The following is a 26,705-nucleotide window of genomic DNA, read 5'->3' as shown; positions in this document are numbered from 1 at the left end:
CTTTATTAGCCTTCCCCCCGCATCTTACTCTTCCAAGACAAGCTCTCAGACTAGAGCCCCCACACAAGACTCTGGGTTTTGTTCTAGGAAAAGTAAAATAGGTCTGGACAACTTCAGCTAAACCAGGAATGGCCATGTACAGATGCTAGAGCAGACAAGTATCTACTTACTAACAATGCACTTGTTCCAAAGCAAGACAAAAACCAGTTACAGAAATCATAAAAGGTTTATCTTTCCATTTGTTGTTAGTTCAAAACTTATAAGCAAAATACCAGAAGACAGCATTTCAAACATTAAAACAAAGTAAAGTAAAAATGTACTATGATTAGTAAAATCCTCATGGGGTTGTATCACTGTAGGAGGTACTAACAGTGGCAAAATTATATTACCACCTAACTTGAAAGACAGATTACAGAAGCAGATGATAAACGCCAAAGATACATTATCAGGATGACAAAATTACATTGGCAACATCCAGTTTTGTAGTAAAGTGAAAAGGGCTCTCTCCTTCCCAGGCTGTCCTTCTCTACCACGTCCCCGGAGGCAGCAGCTTTCATTTACACTGCTTACAGACACGCTTACACAAGCACTGCTCTCATTCACAAGCATCTGTGCTCCTAGTGTGGCTTTAACCAACACCACGCAGGCTCATTCCAACCAGTGGACTTCTGGGTTTGCTACTGAACACCTATTCTGAAATACCAAAGTCCTTATGTACTGCACATGAAAGACCAACATCACCACATACAACTACCTCCGGATATTTGTGAAGTATCTTACCTAAAGAGAACAGGGTATGGGTCATCCCTCTCCGGAGGTCCAGTAATCCGTGCTATTGTTGGGAAAGACTTCACAGGCGGCTGGACCATTGTATGGGGTGCAGTTTCCATTAAATGAAAAACCTCCTCTAAGAGACTAATAAGCTTCTCTATCTCGCCTTCACTTATGTTTGAGGACTCCAACAGGTCCATGTCCATAGAGGCCTCCACTTCATTCTCATAGTCCGGGTTTGCTCGCTCAAGCCCAGCATCTGTCTCATGATCAGGTTCGCTGTGGTTAGGGACAGATGAAGTCTTCTCTGCTATATGGTCACCAAGTCTTTTAATCTCTGACAAGATTTCATAGAAATGGCATTTTTGAAGAATAGCTGAGCCTGCAGTGACAACCCTCACAGTCTGATCTAGAAGGATGAGTTCTAGAAGCTTTTGATAGCCACTTTTCTCACTCTGGGTGCCTCTTAAAAAAGCCTCCATTCCTTCTGTCATGCTAATGACACTGTCCAAAGCCTTGAAAGCATTTAACTTAAGGGAAGATGAGACGTGATCAGCAAACAGGAGATCAAACAATACACCGATCACTCCTGCTTGCAGCAGTTCTGTGACTCCTGGAGCCCCACACTCTGCCAGCGAAGACACGAGCTTGGTCCCAGCTTTGAGCTGTCGGACATTTAAGGCTATGGGCTGGCGAAAGGCTACCTGTAAATTTAAAGCTTGCATTGTCCAGTCTACCAACTGACCAAGGGAGTCTTGTTTTGTGTTTTTCAGTTGCAAATAGCTTAATCCTTTTATAATTAAACTGGGAATTTCCTCAAGAGCCGTCACCCATTTTGCGCCCCTATCTTCGCGATAGAGATCCAGCAGTTCAGTTAACTTCACCGAGGCTTCTATTGCTCCTGAATTTTCCTTATCTGGACCCTGATCTTTCATTCTACTGATTTCAATCTCAAAAGTAGTCTTGTATGGGCAGCTGAAATACAAGAGTGGCACCAGCTCTCTGTCATACGGGTCGTACGTCATGGGAGGAACAGACGCCAGGTCTTCTGGAGTGTACTCAACATCGAAGTTTGGATACTTAAAAGTTTCACGTTCCAAGTCGGCAATTCCATCTTCATCACTAGAGATCTGTTCGTAACCATCATCCCCTAAAAATAAGTTTAAACAGCATTTAAGTACTGCATCATTCTTATTCACTACGTAAACTCTGATTGATCAATAACCTTTTGGGTGGTAAACCAAGCATTCTAAATGACTGATTTCCTCAAAAAAAAAAAAAAATCAACTTTTGCTTCTACTCATAACAAGAATTGACAACTTTAATAGGATAATTATTGGTAAACTTATTAATCTATACTAGGATAATTATTAATAAGCTTATTAACAAATTCTTCTATTATGCCTGCTAAGCTCTATATATGACTCTGAGATGACCCCTTTTCCTAACAGAAATGAGAAACTGAAAATAACAAAAACACCTCTCTTAGAAGGGAGGAAATGAAGCTTAACTTCTGAAATATCAAAATTTTTTAAAATTATGTTTAATTTTGCATGTATCTGTGTATGGGTATGTGCACAAGTGCCCAAGGAGGCCACAGGAGTCAGACACCCCAGGGCTGGAGTTACAGGCAGTTCTCAGCTACCCACGGGGGTTCTGGGAACGAACTTGGGTCTCCTGCAAGAACAGTTCATGCTCTTAACCACTGAGCCATCTCTCCAGCCGCTTTAGAGGGTTTGAAACACACTACGCACTTCTTTACTGGAGCTGGGAGCACGTGTCACAGCACGTGTGCAGATGAGGGCACTGGCACAAGGCATTTCTCTCCTTCCTCTCGGGGAGATGACTCAGGTCAACAGGGTCGACAGGAAGCGCCTTTACTTTAATTCTATTCAATTACTTATTTATATTTATTTATTTGAGATAAATAATAACTTATTCTTGATAATAAATATTCACTATTTATGACCTGGAATTCACAGAGCTCTGTCTGCCTCTGCCTTCTGGGTACTGGGATTAAAGATGTGTGCCACCATGCCCAGCCTGAGGTTATTTTTAAGATTAAAAAAATAATAATAATAAGTGCTAAAATTAAGTAAGAATATTACAAGTCAGGCATGGTACTCAGTAACTGTAATCCCAGTACTGAGAAGACAAGAGGACTTCTGTGAGTGCCAGGCCAGCCTGGGCTATATATCAACACTCTCTGAGGGCTGAGCTACGACTCAGAGGTTGAGTACTTGGTGCTCTGCCAGAGTGCCCAAATCCCATTTCCAGTGCCCACACGGTAGCTGCCAACCATCCAGTTCCAAGGAATCTTATGCCTTCTGTCCTCTGTGAACACTGTATGCATGTGGTACAGAGATATACATGCAGGCAAATTGCCTATACATACAAAATAAAAATACTTTTTTAAAAAGACTGTATCCAGGGGGCTGGAGAGATGGCTCAGCGGTTAAGAGCATTGCCTGCTCTTCCAAAGGTCCTGAGTTCAATTCCCAGCAACCACATGGTGGCTCACAACCATCTGTAATGAGGTCTGGTGCCCTCTTCTGGCCTTCAGGCATACACGCTGAAAGAATATTGTATATATAATAAATAAATAAATAAATAAATAAAACAAAAAAAGACTGTATCCAAAAAAAAGGGAGAGGGAGACTGAGGAGATGACTCAGTTGGTAAAGCACCTGCCACTCAAGCACAAGACTCTAAATGCTGAAATGTATGGGCCAGTTGGCCTGGAATATACAAAGCTGTCAACAAGAGCCCTGTCTCAAAGTGGAAGACAAGAACTGACATCTAAACTTGTCCTGTGACAACCACACACGTCTTACTCAAACACACAACATACACACATACACGCCAAGATAAAGGAAAGAGAACACTGAAATTACAAGATGAAGTATTTTCAAGAAAAAATTGCTATAAGGGCTGATGCTCATACATATTTTCCAGAGGATCAGAGTTTATTCCTAGCACCCATATCAGGGGGCTCACAACCACCTATAACTCCAGCTCCAGGGGATCCAATGACCTCTTCTGGCTTCTTCAAGAGCCTGTACTCACGTAAACTTACCCATACACAGACACACAAACACAATACACAGAATTAAAAATAAAATAAATATCTAGCTGGGCATGGTGGCACAGTCCTTTGACCCCAACACTCAGGATGCAGAGGCAGGTAGATCTCTATTTATCAGAGACCAGCCTGGCCTACATACTCAGTTTCACAACAGCCAGGGCTACACAGTGAAAGCCTATTTAAAAAATAAAAACCCAAAAGCTAGACTGTTCCATGCATATTTTCTTTTTTTTTTTTTTTTTTTTTTTTTTTTGGTTTTTCGAGACAGGGTTTCTCTGTAGCTTTGGTGCCCGTCCCGGAACTAGCTCTTGTAGACCAGGCTGGCCTCGAACTCCCAGAGATCCGCCTGCCTCTGCCTCCCGAGTGCTGGGATTAAAGGCGTGCGCCACCACCGCCCGGCCCATGCATATTTTCTTGTCTGAGTCAAATGCCCTATGGAAAACAACATAAGCAGAAAAGCTAAGTTTTGCCTAAATAAAGCTTTCTCTTATTATTTTTGTAGTTGTTTACTTATATGTGTGTGTGTGTGTTGAGAGTGAACCCAGAGCCTCATAAATGCTGTGCTGATGTAGGAGGGTCTTCTGTTTTGTGTTGATTTCATTGGTTAAATAAAGAAACTGTCTTGACCTTTTGATAGGACAGAAAATTAGGTAGGCGGAGTAGACAGAACAGGATGCTGGGTAGAAGGCAGTGTGGCAGATGCCATGGCTCTCTGGCCAGAGACGGATGTAGGCTAGAATCTCTCCAGTAAGCCACAGTCATGTGATGATACACAGATTTATTAGAAATGGGTTAATTAAGATGTGAGAGTTGGCCAAGAAGAGGCTAGAGATAATGGGCTAGGCAGTGTTTTCAATGAATACAGTTTCTGTGTAATTATTTCGGGTAAAGCTAGCCGGGCAGTGGGACACGGCCCGCTCACCTCATCACTACACTGTGCCAATGTTCTACCCCTGACCCACACCCCCCCCCCCCCCCAGTCTTTTACATTTCAAACTGCTGTGTGATCCAAGCAGCCTCCATTCACGACCTTTCTGCCCCGGCCTAAGAAACACCACCCAGCTTAAAAATAAAGCCTCTTAGTTGGACGGTGGTGGCGTATACCTTTAATCCCAGCACTCGGGAGGCAGACAGGAGGATCTTTGTGAGTTCAAAGCTAGCCTGGTCTACAAAACAAGTTTCAGGATAGCCAGAGCTACAGAGAGAAACCCTGTCTTGAAAAATCAAAAGAAATGAAAAGAAAAGAAAAAGAAAGTCTCTTTTGTTAATCACAAATAACCAGGTTTTTTTTTTTCCCTCTGTATCAAAACAGATTTAAAGCAAAGACATAGGTACATCTTATTTCCTAACAATACTACAGCCTACCCTATAAAAAGGTAAAAACGCGCTGGGTGGTGGTGGCACGTGCCTTTTATTTCAGTACTCAGGAGGCAGAGGCAGGTGGATCTCTCTGTGAGTTAGAGGCCAATCTGGTCCACAGAACTAGTTCAAGGACAGCCAGAGATACCCAGAGAAGAAAATCTGTCTTGAAAAATAAAAACAACAAAAAAATTAAAAGTGTGCAAAAATGGCCCCAAAAAGTAAATATCTCTAGACAACTGCTCCAGTCCTCTCGACAGTCCTTAGCAACAAGGCTTTTTGAAAAGATGGGTCTCTGGGATGTGACTCTCCAACAAGCTGGATACGTTCTAAGTCAAATTAACCTGTTCATTCTTGCTATCTCTGCAAAGTTGTCCTGCCTAAGAAAACATAGCCATCTGCCAGTCATACACAAGAAATCTAAATATGACTATTTGGCAATCTGGGAATGGAGAAAGCTAAAAAAAAAAAAAAAGTATCACTTAGTATTTAATTATGTGTATATCATACAAAATCATGAGAGTGAGAGTTGTTTTAGAGTTACAGAGGCATTTGTGAGCTCACAAATGACTGTAGCATATTAGCCCACACACACCCCTGTAACGCTAAAACAACCCTCACTATTTTTTTAAGGCCAAGGCAGACTGTTACTTTGTATAAATGTTTAGTATTGCATGTTGTTTCTTGGGAAATTAAGAATTTAAGATATTTGAGTTAACTGATCAATTACATGTGTCTAGTCTCACACACACAACATATAAATAGATACATGTGCAAAGATAAAAAAGAAAAGAGCAATGTAATAACAAGATAAAGTATTCTCAGGGGAAAAAAAGTTATATGAACTGATGCTCATACATCTTCTCCAGAGAACCAGAGTTCAGTTCCCAGCACCCATATCAGGGGCTCACAACCACCTATAACTCAAATTAACCAATTAACTAAATTAATGACCAATTAACTCAAATATTTCATTTTGTCTTTAAAAGAAAACTCAAACCTAATTAAAAGACTGCAACTTCAGCCACATGTACTTATAACTGAGCTACACAGGCAGACAAATTTCTAAAAATATCATAGCATTTTGTCAAAGTATCTCTGTGCCATCTATCTTTAGAAAGTTGGCCCAGCTTACGATACCTCATTGCTTATTCTAAAAACAGCCTACTTTTAAATTCTGCTTCTCTGGCTAACCCTGATGAACCAAGTAGCAACTCATGCATGAGCCAAATAAAACCTCTCCCCAGGGAAATGACAGAGTCAACACTTTGAGCTAGTTAAAGAGGAGGGTAACACTGTCGCATAAATAAGTTAGTTGACAGAGAGTAAGAGACAGAAACTTCATTTGCGATCATGTCTTAAGGCCAAACTATACGACTGACAGAGCTCTTCCAATGCATTTACTGCGACTGTGAACTTCTGCAATGCTCAAACCAACATGGAGAAGTCCTAGTTAGCATTTCCCACCTTCACCATCTTCATCCTCTTCACCTTCTTCCTCTTCCTCTTCCTCCTCCTCATCAGGGATACTGTCTACTGTATGGCAGTCATCCTCATCGTCATCCTCTTCTTCCTCTACATCCACATCATCTTCATCATCCTCTCCTTCTTCTTGCTGCTCTTCTTCTACTTCCCCTTCATCAGAATACTGACCTTCCTGGGGGACAGAATTCCGATCAGGAGAAATGGGCTCAAAATAATCTTCTCTATGGGGGACATCCTCTTCCTTGTCACCAGACACTGGAAAATGAGATTGAAAGCAGATTATTCAATGGTTTAGATATCATAAGGCATCAGGACTGGAGCCTACAGCCACATAATGCGTGTTGGATGATTTAGATCACTAATGCTCTTTTAAAAGATGGTAGATTATTATTAAGACTGTTATGGTAACATATGCTTCTAATCCTAGCACTTGGAAAAGGAGTTTCTCACCTCCATAGTGAGACTAGCCTAGACTGAATAAGTGAAATCCTGACTCAAAATAAAAACAAGTCTCACTCACAGTATATACTATATAACTTCATTTACAATTAATAAAATATACTATTTTATAGTATTTTATGCTCTGCAGCAATATGAAACTCTTTTAGTTTTTAAATTAGTAAGTTGGTTTGTTTTTTAGACCAATACATACTACTTATTTCTAAGTGCTATATACTATCATGTTACATTAATACTCTATCCTCAAAGCACTGTTGGTATAGCTTCACATTAACTGATTTTTTTTAACAAGTTGCTCTGCCAATGGGAAAAACAAAAAGAATACCTGACAGGATGAGGAGTCTAGGGAGAAGGGGCAATCAACAAGATTTGATCACCTCATGCTTTTCTGTAATCAATAAGCACCTGAGCTGGGCATAGTGGCACACATCTTTAATCCCAGAACTTGGGAGGCAGAGACAGGTGGATGTACGAGTTTCAGGCCATCCTACTCTACAAAATGAGTTCCTGAACAGCCAGAAACCCTGTCTCAAAAAAAATTAAACAAAACAAGCCAGATGGGTTTTGACACACACCTTTAATCCCCAAAATTGGGAGGAAGAGAAAAACAGGGATCTCTGTGAGATTGAGGCCAGCCTGGTCTACAGTGTAAGCTCCAGGGCTGTTACACAGAGAAACCCTATCTCAAAAAACAAACAAACAACTGAACAAAACAAACAGAAGCACCACATATCACGAGTAGTGGAAAACCTAGCAGAGATTCTACACCTGGCAAAGATAGAGGATCATCCTCATCATCATCAGGGGGAGGAGGTCCTGGAGGAGTTCTTGGTCCACGTGGCTGGGGTCTTGGAGGGCTTCCATTAAACTGATCTTCTTTCTCTCCGTCAGCTATATGGGAAACAATGTGTTCAAATTGTTAAAGTACACTGAAATGAATTCATGAAAAAAAATTTTTATCATCTGAACTTATCCTCAAAACTGAACGATAATACAAACTTTTCCTGCCTAGAGATTTAATAAAAATTTTGCTAACTGATCTAAAAATCTAGAATTTCTAACTGTCCACAAACAAAAACACAATATAGTCTAAGGAACTATATTTCTAGGTAACACCCTGGAAATATGAAGAATTATTTGTTTGTTTTGTTTGTTTTTAGATAAAGGGTTACTCTGTGTAGTTTTGAAGCCTGTCCTGGAACTCACTCTATGGACCAGGCCAGACCTGAACTCACAGATGTCCTCCTGCCTCTGCCTCCCGAGTGCTGGTACTAAAGGTGTGCGCCACCACTGCCTGGCTGACAGGTTAATGAGCTGTGGCATGAACTGGGGTGAGGTTAGACACAAAGCACGTGCTCAGCCAGCACGGGTTCCAGTTCTGAACCCCAGCACCTCATAAAGAGCAAGCGCAATACACGCACATTCACTTTCTCACACGCATAAAATCTGACACAACTCATAATTAAAAAATAAAAATATTTTACCAGTACAAAAGAATAAGGTGTTAAAAAAGAGAGAAATCCATTCAAATAAATTTGAAATCTACTCCTAAAAAATATACATAAATATTCCAGGAATACATACCAAACTTCCTAACTATTCTTCAATTCTTTCAGAGATCTTACTTAAATAAAGAAAAAAATTAATAAACTAGACATTGTGACGCCTACCTATCTATAATCACAGAGATCAGGAACACGGGCAGAAAGACAGTAAGTTAGAGGCCAGCCTGGGCTACAGATTGAGGCCCTGCCTTTAACATACACACACACACACACACACCCACACACCCACACACCCACACACACACAGGGGAGGAGGGCTAATACTGGGATTGCATTATTTTAAATGGAGCCAATAAGAAATACAGGAAGGAAGGAAAGGAAGCAGGGAGGGAGAGAGGGAGCCAGCCTTGGGACTATCTAGAATGTGCTCCAGGACCAGGTGTGGTGGCACACACCTTTAGTTTCAGCCTCAAGCAGGCAGATTTTTGTGAGTTCTAAAATAGTCTGCACTATATACTAAGACCCTGACTGAAAAGCAGGCAAGCAAACTAGCTCTTCGGAAAAACAGAGGAAGAAGAACTAAAAGTAAAATCTTACTGATAAGAACAGGAGACTGACAAATACCATGTGAGATCTCATACAAGATGAGCGAAAAGGTAGCAAAGGCCTTTGCATCGGTTTTTCTGGCTAGAACAGAACCAAACAGTTTCACCAGGGAAAGCAAACTGATTTCTCACCATGCTTTGGATTCCTTTTCAAAGTCGTCTGTGGCTGGGGAGGAGGTGGAGGTGGAGGAGGAGGTGGTGGCGAGTCTCTGTCATGGCTTATCACTCTATCTACTGATCCATAGATCGCCAGGGTCAGACAGTTGTACCAGCCTCTTAACACCAGACCATCAGTATTTACCTGATTTTTAGGGACAGTGAAAGATCTCAAATTAATGTTTTAATATGCCAAATGTAAAGTGATATTAGTTTATGGTTCAGCTAAAGTCTTTAAAGCACTGCTGAAGGAACTGGAGGTTTAGCTCAGTAGTTAAAAGTGTTTGCAGCTGCCGGGCGATGGTGGCGCACGCCTTTAATCCAAGCACTCAGTGTCCATGAAGGCCAGAGGAGTATATGAGATTGCCTGGAACTGGAGTTACAGATGGTCGTGACATGACTGTGTGCTGGAAATACAATTACAGTCTTCACTGCTGAGCCATCTCTTAAGCCTCTTTTTATTTTTTAAAAAAGATTTTACTTTTAATTATGTGTATATGTGTGTATCAGTATATGGATATGTGCATTTAAAGCTTAAGTACAGTGCCTCCGGAGACCAGAAGGAGCACCAGACCCCCCCAGAAGCTAGAGTTAGTTGTGAGTCCCCTAACATGAGTGGTGGTAACTCAACTTAGGGCTTCTAAAAGGAGATAGGGTTTCTCTGTGGCTTTGGAGCCTGTCCTGGAACTAGCTCTGTAGACCAGGCTGGTCTCGAACTCACAGAGACCCGCCTGCCTCTGCCACCCACCCAAGTGCTGGCATTAAGGTGTACACCACCATCACCTGACTAAAAAATAAGTTTTTTAATTAAAATAAGCAAAAATAAATACAAGCATTCTAGAAAATGGAAAAGGCAAATATTGGTGAAAGTCACTCAGAGGCACAGATTTTATACGGTTCTCCAGATTTCTACACCTAACCCATGCTAAGACCAAATCTTCCTGTCTATAGTTCATGTGGACTTTGTTCAAAGTGCATGGATAAGCTCCCAAGCAAGGAAGAAAACTGAGAGTGAACTAGTTGAGAGTCAGGGAAATACAATGCCCACAGCATGTGCGGTCTCCAGAATGATAAAGGTCCTAAAGTTGTAGCACTTCTCCCACCAGAACTGGGCAGGTGAGACGCTAACAAACGCTGGCCAGGAAATGAGTCATTCTCACAGGAGACTTGCAGGTGATACCCGGGTTGCTGTCCAGCCCACTGACCCCACCCTACCCCTTGCAGTATTTAATAAACTTGTCCCTTCTTCAAGACAGGGTTTTTCTGTGTAGTCCTGGCTGTCCTGGAACTCACTCTGTAGACCAGGCTGGCCTTGAATTCACAGAGATCCATCTCCTTCTGCCTTACCAAGTGATGGGATTAAAGGTGTGCGCCACCACTGCACGACAAACTTGTCTTTCTTAAAACAATTTTTTTTCCCAAAAGACCAAAGACAATACCATTAGCCTTCAATATTTATTATAAACTAAACAGATATGACAAATTGCACTTTTTTCAGAACTGAATCCGTGGCTCCACACATTAACTGTGAAGGGTAGTCTCAATCCTTCCCGTAACAAAACGTGAGCGTGTGAACAGCCGGCACTGCACCAGGCACGGCAGTGCATGCCTCCTATCCCAGCGCTTGGGCAGCAAGGCTGACGGCTGCTGCGAGCTTGCCTCACACACAGTAAAAACTAACAAGAGCTGAATGAAGGCAATGGACGCCAATTATGAAGAAGAGGTAAATAAAGATAACTGTTAAGTTCCGATTCTGTCATGGATTTTTTTTGTATGTTTCAGTGGTGGATTACTACACAAAGATATTTGATACTGAAAGCATAAAATTTAATGTGGAGCTTCATAGTTCCTGTTCTAACTGTAGAAGCTCATGGGGATATTCAGACTTTTAGTCTATTTAATTTGGGTGTGTGATGTTTTGTTCATTTCCTTTTCTTTCTTTCTTTCTGTCTGTCTGTCTGTCTGTCTGTCTGTCTGTTTTGAGACAGGATTTCTCTGTGTAGCCCTAGTTGTTCTGAAACTCACTCTGTAGACCAGGCTGGCCTCAAACTCACAAAGATCCACCTGCTTCTGCCTCCTGAATGCTGGGATTAAAGGTGTTCACCACCACTGCCTGGCTCCGACTTTTTTAATAATAAAATTTTTGTTTTTACATTTTAAAAAAAAGGACCCAAATAAATAAATAAATAATTGAAAAATTTTAAAAAAAGGAAAAACTTGTCCTAGAAACCAAAGCCCCTGTCTTCTAAACTCCCTTCCCAGTGGCCTTCCTGGCTGAAGGTGAAGCGGCAGGAGTCACTAAAGCCCTCTGCAGGCACTACAGGACAAAAGCAGTCATCAACCACCTAGACAGATGCAAAGGCTGCAAGATGCTGACAGGAGGTAACATCCGAACACAGGGTCCAGCTCTGTCTCTGACTTATTTAAACCTGAACAGAAATAAGAACTTAAGAAAAAAGGCAAAACAGTAATATCTATAATTACCTTTGAGTTTGGTCTAAAGATGATAGACGTATTCTCATCATATTCCAGGCTGTAAAAGGGGGTAAGAATAGACACAAAGGATCAAATAATAATTTTACATATTACAAAGTTTCGGCTGTTAGATGACTCACTGGGTAAAAACACTTAGCACATGAGTCTGACGGGCTGCACTCAATCCCTGCATCCTACATAAGGGTGGAAGGGGAAGCCCCTCCACAAAGCTGTGCTCTGACCGACATACCCTCACCACAGCATAAAACTAACAAAGATGGGCCGGGCGATGGTGGCGCACGCCTTTAATCCCAGCACTCGGGAGGCAGAGGCAGGCAGATCTCTATGAGTTCGAGACCAGCCTGGTCTACAGAGCTAGTTCCAGGACAGGCTCCAAAGCCACAGAGAAACCCTGTCTCGAAAAACCAAAAAAAACTAACAAAGATGGCGCTGTGGTAAGTCCTGGGGTCTCAGCCCCAGACCAGCCAAGCTGTTGAGAGTGCTGAAGGGCGGCCTCAGGGCTGGGCCTGGGATTGAACCTTGGGTTCCCGACATAGACCTGGGCCTACAGCACATGTGCGCAGTGTCCTATGTTTTTATCTTCCATAATACTTAAGAACTGATTAAAAGTACACAAAACGGGGGCTGGAGAGATGGCTCAGAGGTTATGAGCATTGCCTCCTCTTCCAAAGGTCCTGAGTTCAATTCCCAGCAACCACATGGTGGCTCACAACCATCTATAATGGGGTCTGGTGCCCACTTCTGGCCTGCAGGCATACACACAGACAGAATATTGTATAAATAATAAATAAATAAATATTTTTTAAAAAGTACACAAAACGTAGGTTACTAGAACAGCTAATAAATTCTTTTCCTCCCAAGAACAGGAGGAACTTCTGTTGCTCCTGCATGGCTGACATTAGAGTACACAATTTGCTGTAATCTACACACCGAGTGTTACAAAGGTATCAGGGATAACCCTACAGCCTTGGCTCCCAGAGCCCACTCTCGTCAGTCCGGCACACTGATTATTTTGGACATTCTCACTGTCTGAAATCTACCACGTGTCAGGCACTTTAACCTCTTTAAGTGTTGATCTGTTGACAGAACTTGTTCATTTTTTCAGTAACTCAAAATCAGCAAGGAAAACAGTTTTCACCAGCACTGCCTAGGTTGGAATGAAGTAGTATTAAAAACAAAAATAAATAAATACTTCTAAAAGTTTTTCTACTTTCGAATATTTCAATGTAGTCAAATATCAAATACTTTCAAGCCACAAAAGACTTTGATGTAACTGGTTTGGGATAAGCACACACACTAAGATTTTAAAAGTACCTCCAGACTGCCCTCTTTTGGCGCGTAGCATCGCCCAGCGCAGCCTATCTGGGCGCTGGGTCCGAGTACCCGGGGCTCCCGGGCGGGCAGCAGTTCCTTTGTTTCTGTGGCCTGCCTGCACCAAGCGGGGTAGGCGCTTTGTCTGCGGGCTGCCCAACCAGCACGGAGGCCTGATCTTTCGGCGCCAGGAGACCCAGCATTGGGGTGAGTTTCTGGCCCACGGCGCCAGCCTGGGACGGGGAGCTCGGGGGTTTCTTGGCCCCCTGTCCTGCTTGGGCTCTCTGCTGCCTCTTTCTTCCTGGCCCACCCAGCTTCCGTCCAGACCCCTCCCCACTTCGCCCCCACTGCCCTCTTTTGGCGCGTAGCATCGCCCAGCGCAGCCTATCTGGGCGCTGGGTCCGAGTACCCGGGGCTCCCGGGCGGGCAGCAGTTCCTTTGTTTCTGTGGCCTGCCTGCACCAAGCGGGGTAGGCGCTTTGTCTGCGGGCTGCCCAACCAGCACGGAGGCCTGATCTTTCGGCGCCAGGAGACCCAGCATTGGGGTGAGTTTCTGGCCCACGGCGCCAGCCTGGGACGGGGAGCTCGGGGGTTTCTTGGCCCCCTGTCCTGCTTGGGCTCTCTGCTGCCTCTTTCTTCCTGGCCCACCCAGCTTCCGTCCAGACCCCTCCCCACTTCGCCCCCACTGCCCTCTTTTGGCGCGTAGCATCGCCCAGCGCAGCCTATCTGGGCGCTGGGTCCGAGTACCCGGGGCTCCCGGGCGGGCAGCAGTTCCTTTGTTTCTGTGGCCTGCCTGCACCAAGCGGGGTAGGCGCTTTGTCTGCGGGCTGCCCAACCAGCACGGAGGCCTGATCTTTCGGCGCCAGGAGACCCAGCATTGGGGTGAGTTTCTGGCCCACGGCGCCAGCCTGGGACGGGGAGCTCGGGGGTTTCTTGGCCCCCTGTCCTGCTTGGGCTCTCTGCTGCCTCTTTCTTCCTGGCCCACCCAGCTTCCGTCCAGACCCCTCCCCACTTCGCCCCCACTGCCCTCTTTTGGCGCGTAGCATCGCCCAGCGCAGCCTATCTGGGCGCTGGGTCCGAGTACCCGGGGCTCCCGGGCGGGCAGCAGTTCCTTTGTTTCTGTGGCCTGCCTGCACCAAGCGGGGTAGGCGCTTTGTCTGCGGGCTGCCCAACCAGCACGGAGGCCTGATCTTTCGGCGCCAGGAGACCCAGCATTGGGGTGAGTTTCTGGCCCACGGCGCCAGCCTGGGACGGGGAGCTCGGGGGTTTCTTGGCCCCCTGTCCTGCTTGGGCTCTCTGCTGCCTCTTTCTTCCTGGCCCACCCAGCTTCCGTCCAGACCCCTCCCCACTTCGCCCCCACTGCCCTCTTTTGGCGCGTAGCATCGCCCAGCGCAGCCTATCTGGGCGCTGGGTCCGAGTACCCGGGGCTCCCGGGCGGGCAGCAGTTCCTTTGTTTCTGTGGCCTGCCTGCACCAAGCGGGGTAGGCGCTTTGTCTGCGGGCTGCCCAACCAGCACGGAGGCCTGATCTTTCGGCGCCAGGAGACCCAGCATTGGGGTGAGTTTCTGGCCCACGGCGCCAGCCTGGGACGGGGAGCTCGGGGGTTTCTTGGCCCCCTGTCCTGCTTGGGCTCTCTGCTGCCTCTTTCTTCCTGGCCCACCCAGCTTCCGTCCAGACCCCTCCCCACTTCGCCCCCACTGCCCTCTTCTGGCGCGTAGCATCGCCCAGCGCAGCCTATCTGGGCGCTGGGTCCGAGTACCCGGGGCTCCCGGGCGGGCAGCAGTTCCTTTGTTTCTGTGGCCTGCCTGCACCAAGCGGGGTAGGCGCTTTGTCTGCGGGCTGCCCAACCAGCACGGAGGCCTGATCTTTCGGCGCCAGGAGACCCAGCATTGGGGTGAGTTTCTGGCCCACGGCGCCAGCCTGGGACGGGGAGCTCGGGGGTTTCTTGGCCCCCTGTCCTGCTTGGGCTCTCTGCTGCCTCTTTCTTCCTGGCCCACCCAGCTTCCGTCCAGACCCCTCCCCACTTCGCCCCCACTGCCCTCTTTTGGCACGTGGCATCGCCCAGCCCAGCCTATCTGGGCGCTGAGTCCGAGTAGCCGGGGCTCCCGGGGGGCAGCAGTTCCTTTGTTTCTGTGGCCTGCCTGCACCAAGCGGGGTAGGCGCTTTGTCTGCGAGCTGCCCAACCAGCACGGAGGCCTGATCTTTCGGCGCCAGGAGACCCAGCATTGGGGAGACCCAGCATTGGGAGAGCCAACATTGGGGAGAGACAGCGTTTGGTAGGCAAGGAGACCTAATCCGGTAAAAGAAGATCCATAGGGAGCATTTGGAAGAAGAGATGGGCCGACATCAAGGCAAGAATTCGCCCAACAAGCTGAAAAGCAACATGAAGCTACCAGAAACAAGCGACCTCACAACGGGAGGACAAGATCCCCTTAATCAAGAGGAAGGAGAAAAGATTGACTTCATGAAAGTGATTGACACCCTTAAACAGCATGTAAAAAACGCCCTTATAGAAATGGATGAGAAATATAACAGAAAGTTTGAAGAATTGAATAAATCAGTGAATGATACCCTAGAAAACCAAGGAAAAACAATCAAACAGATAATGGAAACAGTTCAAGACCTGAAAACTGAAATGGAGGCAAAGAAGAAAACACAAACAGAGGGCCGTCTGGACATGGAAAATCTAGGTAAACGAATAGAGACTACAGAAACAAGCATAACCAGCAGAATACAAGAGATAGAAGAAAGACTCTCGGATTCTGAAGATACCATAGAGAAAATAAACACACTGATCAAAGAAAACAGCAAGTCCAACAAACTCTCATCACAAAACATTCAGGAAATATGGGACACAATAAAAAGACCAAACCTAAGAATAATAGGAGTAGAAGAAGGAGAAGAAGGGCAGCTCAATGGTCCAGAAAATCTATTTAATAAAATTATAGAAGAAAACTTTCCCAACCTAAGGAAAGATTTTCCTATGAAGGTGCAAGAAGCATACAGAACACCGAATAGGCTGGATCAAAAAAAAACATCCCCTCGCCATATAATTATCAAAACACAAAGCATACAAAATAAGGAAAGAATATTAAGAGCTGCAAAGGAAAAAGGCCAAATTACTTATAAAGGTAAACCTATCAGACTTACACCTGACTTCTCCATGGAAACCATGAAAGCCAGAAGGTCCTGGTTAGATGTACTGCAGAAACTGAGAGACCATGGGTGCAAGCCCAGATTACTATACCCAGCCAAGCTTTCATTCACTATAAATGGAGAAAATAAAATTTTCCAGGATAAAAACAAATTTAAACAATACGCAGCCACAAATCCAGCCTTACAGAAAGTAATTGAAGGAAAATCACTAACCAAGGAGTCCAACAATGACCACAATACCTCAGACATCTAGAGACCCTTCACCAACACAAAACAAAGAAGGGAAACTCACAAACTCTACGACTAAAAAAAAAATGACCGGAGTTAACAACCACTGGTCATTAATATCACTTAATGTCAATGGACTCAACTCACCTATAAAAAGGCACAGGCTAAGAGATTGGATAAGAAAACAGGATCCAACATTCTGCTGTTTACAAGAAACACACCTCAACCACAAAGACAGGCACCTACTCAGAGTAAAGGGCTGGGAAAAGGCCTATCAAGCAAATGGTCCTAAGAAACAGGCAGGTGTGGCCATACTAATCTCTAACAAAGTTGACTTTAAACTTAAATCAATCAGAAGAGATGGAGAGGGGCATTTTATACTCATATCAGGAACAGTTCATCAGGATGAAGTCTCAATCCTGAACATCTATGCCCCTAATATAAAAGCACCCACGTACATAAAAGAAACATTGCTAAAATTCAAGGCAGCCATCAAACCGCACACACTAATAGTAGGAGACTTCAACACTCCTCTCTCACCAATGGACAGGTCAATCAGACAGGAACCTAACAGAGAAATAAGAGAACTAGTGGAGGTAATGAATCAAATGGACTTAACAGACATCTATAGAACATTCCATCCAAATAGGAAAGAATATACCTTCTTCTCTGCAGCTCATGGAACCTTCTCGAAAATCGACCACATAGTCGGTAACAAAGCAAACATCCACAGTTACAAAAAAATATTAGTAACCACCTGTGTCTTATCAGATCACCATGGATTAAAGTTAGAATTCAACAATAATGCTACCCCCAGAAAGCATACAAAGTCATGGAAACTGAACAGTCAACTATTGAACCATAGCTGGATTAAGGAAGAAATAAAGAAAGAAATTAAAGTCTTCCTGGAATTCAATGAAAATAAAGAAACAACATACTCAAACTTATGGGACACTATGAAAGCAGTCCTAAGAGGAAAGTTCATAGCACTAAGTGCCCACTTAAAGAAAACAGAGAAAGCTCACATTGGAGACTTAACAGCCCACCTGAAAGCTCTAGAAAAAAAAGAAGCAGACTCACCTAGGAGGAGTAGAAGACTGGAAATAATCAAAATGAGGGCTGAAATCAACAAAATAGAAACACAGAAAACAATACAAAAAATCAATGAAACAAAAAGCTGGTTCCTGGAGAAAATCAACAAGATTGACAAACCACTATCCAAGCTAATCAAACGGCAGAGAGAGAATTTGCAAATTAATAAGATCAGAAATGAAAAGGGGGACATAACCACAGACACAGAGGAAATTCAGAGAATCATTAGATCTTACTACAAAAGCCTATATGCCACAAAATTGGAAAATGTAAAGGAAATGGATACTTTTTTAGATAAATATCATATACCAAAGTTAAATCAGGACCTGGTGAACAATCTAAATAGACCTGTTAGTCGCGAAGAATTAGAAGAGGTTATCAAAAACCTCCCTACCAAAAAAAGCCCAGGACCAGATGGTTTCAATGCGGAATTCTACCAGATCTTCCAAGAAGATCTAATACCTATACTCCTTAATGTATTCCACAAGATAGAAACAGAAGGGTCATTACCAAACTCCTTTTATGAAGCCACAATTACTCTGATACCAAAACCACTCAAAGACTCAACCAGGAAAGAGAACTACAGGCCAATCTCACTCATGAATATCGACGCAAAAATCCTCAACAAAATACTGGCAAATCGAATCCAAGAACACATCCGAAAAATTATCCATTATGATCAAGTAGGCTTCATTCCTGAGATGCAGGGCTGGTTCAACATACGAAAATCTATCAATGTAATCCAGCATATAAATAAACTGAAAGAAAAAAACCATATGATCATTTCATTAGATGCTGAAAAAGCATTTGACAAAATTCAACATCCATTTATGTTAAAAGTCTTGGAGAGATTAGGGATACAAGGGTCATACCTAAATATAATAAAAGCTATATACAGCAAGCCGACAGCTAACATCAAATTAAACGGAGAGAAACTCAAAGCCATCCCACTTAACTCAGGAACACGACAAGGCTGTCCACTCTCCCCATACCTCTTCAATATAGTGCTTGAAGTTCTAGCAATAGCAATAAGACAACATAATGGAATCAAGGGGATTCGAATTGGAAAGGAAGAAGTTAAACTTTCGTTATTTGCAGATGATATGATAGTGTACATAAGCGACCCCAAAAACTCCACCAAAGAACTCCTACAGCTGATAAACAGCTTTAGTAATGTGGCAGGATACAAGATCAACTCCAAAAAATCAGTCGCCCTCTTATACACAAAGGATATGGAAGCAGAGAGGGAAATCAGAGAAGCTTCACCATTCACAATAGCCAAAAACAGCATAAAATATCTTGGGGTACATCTAACCAAGGAAGTGAAAGATCTATTTGACAAGAACTTTAAGGCATTGAAGAAAGAAATTGAAGAGGATACCAAAAAATGGATGGACCTCCCTTGCTCTTGGATTGGGAGGATCAACATAGTAAAAATGGCAATTCTACCAAAGGCTATTTATAGATTCAATGCAATCCCCATCAAGATCCCATCAAAATTCTTCACAGATCTGGAGAGGACAATAATCAACTTTATATGGAAAAACAAAAAACCCAGGATAGCCAAAACAATCCTATACAGTAAAGGATCTTCTGGAGGCATTACCATCCCTGACTTCAAACTCTATTACAGAGCCACAGTAATGAAAACAGTGTGGTACTGGCATAAAAACAGAGAAGTCGACCAATGGAATCGTATAGAAGACCCGAATTTTATCCCACAAACCTATGATCACCTGATTTTCGATAAAGGAGCTAAAAGTATAAAATGGAAGAAAGAAAGCATCTTCAACAAATGGTGCTGGCACAACTGGATGTCATCTTGTAGAAGAATGAAAATAGACCCTTATCTATCACCGTGCACAAAACTCAAGTCCAAATGGATTAAAGACCTCAATATCAGCCCGAACACACTGAACCTGATAGAAGAGAAAGTGGGAAGTACCCTACAGGAGCTGGGCACAGGAGATCGCTTCCTATGTATAACCCCAGAAGCACAGACATTAAGGGCAACATTGAATAAATGGGACCTACTTAAACTGAGAAGCTTCTGTAAAGCAAAGGACATAGTCAATAAGACACAAAGGCAACCTACTGATTGGGAGAAGATCTTCACCAACCCCACAACAGACAAAGGTCTGATCTCCAAAATATATAGAGAACTCAAGAAACTAGACTTTAAAATGCTAATTAACCCAATTAAAAAATGGGGCACTGAACTGAACAGAGAATTCTCAGCAGAGGAAGTTCAAATGGCCAAAAGACACTTAAAGTCGTGCTCAACTTCCTTAGCAATCAGGGAAATGCAAATCAAAACAACTTTGAGATATCATCTTACACCTGTCAGAATGGCTAAAGTCAAAAACACCAAGGATAACCTTTGCTGGAGAGGCTGTGGAGGAACGGGTACCCTCATCCATTGCTGGTGGGAATGCCATCTTGTGCAACCACTGTGGAAGTCAGTGTTTCGGTTTCTCAGGAAATTCGGGATCAACTTACCCCTGGACCCAGCAATACCACTCCTGGGAATATACCCAAGAGATGCTCTATCATATGACAAAAGCATTTGTTCAACTATGTTCATAGCAGTATTATTTGTAATAGCCAGAACCTGGAAACAACCTAGATGCCCTTCAATGGAAGAATGGATGAAGAAAGTATGGAATATATACACGCTAGAGTACTACGCTGCGGTAAAAAACAATGACTTCTCGAATTTTGCAGGCAAATGGATGGAAATAGAAAACACTATCCTGAGTGAGGTGTCCCAGACCCAAAAAGATGAACATGGGATGTACTCGCTCATAATTGGTTTCTAGCCATAAATTAGGGCCACGGAGACTACAATAGGTGAACCTAAAGAAGCTAAGTAAGAAGGTGAACCCAAGGAAAAACATATAGTTATCCTCTTGGCTAAGGGAAGTAGACCCAATTGCCGGGGAGAAAATTAGGATCTTGGGGGTGGGGTGGGATGGGGGTAAGGGGAGATGGGGAGAGAAAAGGTAGAAGGGAAGGAGGGGGGACTTGGGGAATCAGGAGAATTGGGATAAAGGAAAGGTGGATAGGGGAGCACGGAACCACAATTCTTAGTTAAGGGAACCACTTTAGGGTGAGCAAGAGATTTGACCCTAGAGGGGCTCCCAAGTGCCCAACATGAGGTTCCCAGTTAGTTCCTTGGGTAGCTGAGGATTGGGAACCTGAAATGACCCTATCCGAGAGCAATACTGACGAATATCTTGCATATCATCATAGAACCTTCATCTGGTGATGGATGGAGACAGAGACAGAGACCCACACTGGAGCACTGGACTGAGCTCCCAAGGTCCCAATGAGGAGCAGAAGGAGGGAGAACATGAGCAAAGAAGTCGGGACCACGAGGCGTGCACCCACCCACTGAGACAGTGGAGCTGATCTACTGGGAGCTCACCAAGGCCAGCTGGACTGTGACTGAAAAAGCATGGGATAAAGCCAGACTCTCTGAACATGGCGAACAATGAGGGCTGATGAGACGCCAAGGACAATGGCACGGGGTTTTGATCCTACTTAATGTGCTGGCTTTGTGGAAGCCTAGCCAGTTTGAATGTTCACCTTCCTAGATATGGACGGAGGGGGGAGGACCTAGGACTTGCCACAGGGCAGGGAACCTGGACTGCTCTGTGGACTGGAGAGGGAGGGGGAGAGGAGTGGGGGGAGGGGTAGAAGGGTGGGAGGAGGGGGAGAAGGGTGGGAGGAGGGGGAGGGAGATGGGAGGCTGGGAGGAGGTGGAAACTTGTTTTTTGTTTATGTTTTTTTTCTTCTTTTCTTAATAAAAAAATTATAAAAAAAAAAAAAAAAAAAAAAAAAAAAAAAAAAGTACCTCCACATAAATTTAATGTACAGACAGACAGAGAACCACATTATACTCTTTGGGCTAAGGATGTCATTCTGTGATAAGACTGTTTGCCTGGTGTGCACAAAGACCTAAATTTAATCCTAGCATTGATCCCCAAAAAGCACACTAGGACCAAAATTTGAGGAAATACTCTACAGTTGGGGTTACACCTCAGCGTAGAGCATCTGCCTAGTTGTCTAAAGTCCTGGGCTTTAAAATTTTTAAATTGTCAATGCAATCACCCATGAAATCACGAGAATCAGGAAAGAATAAGTAAAGTTGCTAATTCCTACTAAAGGCATATTTTTTCATCTTTAAACTGCCTTTAATTTTTTTCATGTTGTAATGAGTTCTTACTAAACTCATTCAATGGTTACACTGGCAGCAAACATGCAGTTTTAGCATCTACCACATATTAGGTAATCTAAAAAGGGCGTATCTACTGCTAAATCTAATCTGACAGTCTGGCTATGAAGCAAGCTAAGCAGCAGAGTGGTGTAAAAGAAAGCCACCAAGTTCTAGTTCTTGCTGCTAACAGAAGTTTTAATAATCAAAAGGCTGCCTTTCCCAGACCAGGCTGGTAGTAAATCACAACAGTGACGTGTTTATAATGCACATACGCACAAGTAACAAGAAACAAAAGATGGCTATTATTTCACACACTTGAGCTTTTATGAAAATCTCTCAGTTCAGCATTTCTTTCATAATGCCCACAGAGAAAATTAAACCCTGCATTCTTGTATCTACCACCAGACACTTCCTTCTATCTACGTAACACAACTCAGTGAGGTTTCTGATAAAGTTATTAGTACATACATACCTTCCCAACCTATTGAACACTTCTATCTACGTAACACGACTCAGTGAGGTTTCTGATAGTTATTAGTACATACATACCTTCCCAACCTATCGAACACTGGAGCACTGGGTTTGCTCACATTATTGAAGAATAAGTCTAGTTGAAATGTGTGCGGAGATGTCTCCCTGTAAATCAAACAAAGACAAACCATCAGCCTTTCTAACAATACGTTCCTATAGTAACCCAAAACCACAGTAAGTACAAAGTCCTGAGTAATTTTAAGACCTGGAAAAAATATTCCTCAGATTTAAATAAAAGAGCAAATGACTTACATATTTTAACAAAATTCTATCCAATACTCAAGTAAGTCATAAAAGTATTATTAAAAATGAACTTTTATCCCAGCACTAAGGAGGAAAAGACAGGTGGTTCGAGGCCAGCCTAGTCTATAGAGCTAGTTTCAGGACAGCCAAGACTACACAGATGAAACCCTGTCTAAAAAAACCAAAACACCAAAACAGCCAAAAAAATTTTTTAAAAAAATGACTTTAATCATGAAAATTAGAAAGATAGGAAGATAAATGTAGTCCTTCTGCCTGCTGCTCGGTATCTACCTTAAGCATTTGTATCAGGGATACAGCTGAGCTCCTGCCTAGGATGCAGAAGGCTCTGAGTCTTATCTCCAACACAACAAAACAATCAAAAGGTAATCTGACTATATTAGACTTTTACAATTTAATGACTTAAAAACATAACTTTATGTAAGATGGCACATTTATAAAAGTAACAGCACCAGCAAAATGGCTCACATGACAAAGGGCCCTGCCACCAAGTCCAATAACCACAATTCAATCCCCAGGACCCACACATGCAGTGGAAAGAGAAAACTGTCTCCTGAATGTTTTCCTCCAACTTCATAAACACACTGTGGCATCCACACATCCACACATCCTCTCCATATAGGTAGACAGACAGACAGACAGACAGACAGACGCTGTTATCCAAAGCCAGATTTGAGTGTGTGCCTGTAGAAAGGTGAGCTGCAAATTCAAGGCTAACCTAGGCTATACAACGAAAAATAGGCCAGTAAGTAAAGAACAAAATGGGCTAGAGAGACGGTTCAGTAGTTAAAAGCAAGTACTGCTTCTGCAGAGGACCCAAATTTGGTTCCTAGAAACCACCACCCTGGGCAGCTCACAGCTTCTGGTAACTCTAGTTCCAGGGGTTCCAACTTCTTCTTCTGGCTTCCATGGGCACCTACATGCACACAAGCATGAACAAACACACATACACAGAGAAACAGAGAGATACATATAGATACAATTAAAACTAAAAATAAATCTTTTTAAAAATACATCAAGCTAGGTGGTGGTAGTGCATACCTTTAAGGAGAGCAGTTGGGAGGCAGAGACAGGTGGATCTCTGAGTTGGAGACCAGCCTGGTCTATAAAGTTAGTTCTAGGACATCCAAAGCTACATGAAGAAATTCTGCTTTGAAAAGCCAAAACCAGCTGGGCGGTGGTGGCGCATGCCTTTAACCCCAGCACTCAGGAGGCAGAGGCAAGACAGATCTCTGTGAGTTCAAGGCCAGCCTGGTCTGCAAGAGCTAGTTCCAGGACAGGCACCAAAAAACTACTGAGAAACTTTGTCTCAAAAAACAAAAACAGAAGAAAAAAAAGAAAAGCCAAAACAAAAACAAAACAAATAAATAAAATAAAATTTAGGATTCTCCTCTCAGGATAGAGATATTACAGGAATTTTGTGTTTACCTGTAATTTCTGAGTTTTACGGGAAGAAAAAAAACATTATAAGTATGTTACATTCTTAGCATTACTTTTGAGCTTAATATTCCAGGTTTCAGGGCAGGTAAGACTGCTGCTGAGACTCACACAGTGGAAGGAGAGAACTGATTCCCAGAAGATGTCCTCTGATCTCCACCCATGACACATGAAGAACTACACAAACACACACACACACACAAAGTATGCAATAAAAATTTGTAAAGGAGGGCTGGAGAGATGGCTCAGTGGTTAAGAGCATTGCCTGCTCTTCCAAAGGTCCTGAGTTCAATTCCCAGCAACCACATGGTGGCTCACAACCATCTGTAATGGGGTCTGGTGCCCTCTTCTGGCCTGCAGGCATATACACAGACAGAATATTGTATACATAATAAATAAATATTAAAAAAAATTTGTAAAGGATTCCCTATAGATTTCTTTTTATATCTGTACTATTCCATTAATCCTTAATTTTATCGTTCTACATGTTAAGCATGTGTAAATGTTTCCGGTACTTTTGTATCTGGAGTTACTACAACATAAGGAGCCATTCACTCACTCCCAGCTAAGAAAACAGGAAGAATAGAGAAAAATTATATTCTACACATCGTAGCAAGTGCCCGAGATCTACTTTTACTGCTGTGATGGCCAGCCTCCAAGATGTCTCCAGTGGCCCATGCTTCCTGTTATTCTCAACCTAAGAGAGTCCCCTCCTACACTATACTAACACACACAGCTGAGACTCCAGAAAAACTAACGGTGGGTCACGTCAAGCAAATTGCACAGCACACTAACTGAACCTTCTTCCAAGGGACACTCGCTTGCACAGCACTCATTCCAGAGAAAGCTCTGTCACGATATAAGCGGGGTGAATCTCCAAGGAGAGTATCTGCTACCAAGGAACTACAACTTCTCACCAGCAGCCATGTAAGTGAGCGTACAAGCAAACTCTCCAGCCCCACCCCCAGAGAGCCATGCCAACTGCATCTAGAGTACAAAAATGAAGGAACTGAAGCAGCTTAGCCATTGGCAGACTCCTGGCCCTGAGAAACAACGAGAGAAGAAGAACTTACTGTTCTGTGCTGCGATGCTGGGGACTGAGGCTCAAGCATGCTAAACAAGAGCTCTACCACTGAGCGATGTTCCTTTCCAATAGTTACTGCTTACAACTGCCAAACCTGCAGTCGCTTGTTACAGAAAGATAATAGCTTGTTCTTTTGTTTTTCAAGACAGGATCTCATGTAACTCTGGCTGTCCTGGAACTTGCTCTGTAGACCATGCTGGCCTTGAATTCACAGAAATCCGCCTGCCTCTGCCTCCAGGAATGCTGGGATTAAAGACAAGTACAACCACCACCCCTTCTTAACCAAGAGTGATATAATTACAGAAGACTAAGGATACATTTCATTACCAGATCTTTCCCATTCTACATATATCTTCCTTTCTCAAAAAACAAGGAGGAAGTGTTCAGAAAAAGTGAGGTGCACTTGCACCTCTCTCTCTCTTTCTCTCTCTCTCTCTCTCTCTCTCTCTCTCTCTCTGTGTGTGTGTGTGTGTGTGTGTGTTTGTGCTCTCCACACCCATGCATAAAGGCAGAAGGTAAATGTTAGATGCTTTCAATTAGCTTTTCTCCTTATTTTTGTTCTTAAGACAGTCTCTTATGAACCTGGAGCTTGCCGTTACACCTAGACAGACTGGTCAGCAAGCCCCAGGAATAATGTCCCTGCTTTCTCGGTGCTGGGATCACAGTTCATGCTATCTTACTTCTCTTTTTAACATGGTTGCTAAGGGCTGAACTCAGGTCCTCAAGCTTGTGCATCAAGCACTTTACCAATTGAGCCATACTATCCCCCCTCTTTTTTGTGGGGGGGCAGGTGTCACACTCACATATCATGTAGCCCAGTTTGGCCTTCGAATTGCTATGGAGCTGATTCTCCCAGTTGCTAGAAATACACACATGTCCACCATGCACAGTTTAAACTTTAGTTTAGTTTTTATTGCTGCTTTTCCAAATGGCATCTTGCATAGCTCTGGCTGTTCTTAAAACCTGCAGTCCTCCAGGTCCCACCTCACAGTGCTAGAGGCACGCCACACGTACTTTATGCTCTGCCTGGGCAGCAAACCCGGGGCTCCAGGCATGCTAGGCAGGCATTCTACCAACTAAGCTAACTTCATTCCTCCTCATTTTCTTGTCTGGTTTTCCAAGACAGCGTTTCTCTGTGTAGCCCCAGCTGTCCTGGAACTCACTCTGTAGACCAGGCTGGCCTCAAACTCAGAGATCGGCCTGCCTCTGTCTCCTGAGTGTCAAGATTAAAGGTGTGCACCATCACTGCAGCTATATCTACTTCTATAAATAACCAGCCATTTTTCACAATTAGGAAGAAATAAACTTTGAATCTGGGCCATAATATTCACCATGAAGTAGCTGATTGAACCATGGAGTTACAAATAGTATCAATAAAACGAAATAAATCAATATATAAACCCAGCGCCTGTGCTATGAGCTAAAAGTTCTTTTAAAAACACATTCATCGCCGGGCGGTGGTGGCGC

General features: G+C 43.5%; 1 protein-coding gene across 1 annotated transcript in view; it reads right to left on the bottom strand.

Annotated features, from left to right (window-relative positions):
- Window positions 1-26,705, bottom strand: part of Virma (vir like m6A methyltransferase associated) — a 72,031-nt gene that overhangs the window by 33,915 nt on the left and 11,411 nt on the right. The window contains exons 3-8 of the mRNA XM_041657198.1: window positions 22,475-22,561; window positions 11,910-11,958; window positions 9,402-9,570; window positions 7,928-8,050; window positions 6,683-6,955; window positions 781-1,921 (exon numbers count right to left, since the gene is read on the bottom strand). Of these exons, the coding sequence (XP_041513132.1) occupies window positions 781-1,921; window positions 6,683-6,955; window positions 7,928-8,050; window positions 9,402-9,570; window positions 11,910-11,958; window positions 22,475-22,561 (1,842 nt within the window). The remainder of the gene's footprint in view (window positions 1-780; window positions 1,922-6,682; window positions 6,956-7,927; window positions 8,051-9,401; window positions 9,571-11,909; window positions 11,959-22,474; window positions 22,562-26,705) is intronic.

Source organism: Microtus oregoni, unplaced genomic scaffold, assembly GCF_018167655.1.
Source record: "Microtus oregoni isolate MIOR12 unplaced genomic scaffold, Mior012 000008F_ref0000371, whole genome shotgun sequence".
Classification (NCBI taxonomy): domain Eukaryota; kingdom Metazoa; phylum Chordata; class Mammalia; order Rodentia; family Cricetidae; genus Microtus; species Microtus oregoni.
The sequence above is the reverse complement of the archived record's forward strand: the minus strand, read 5'-3'. Positions and strand labels throughout refer to the sequence as shown.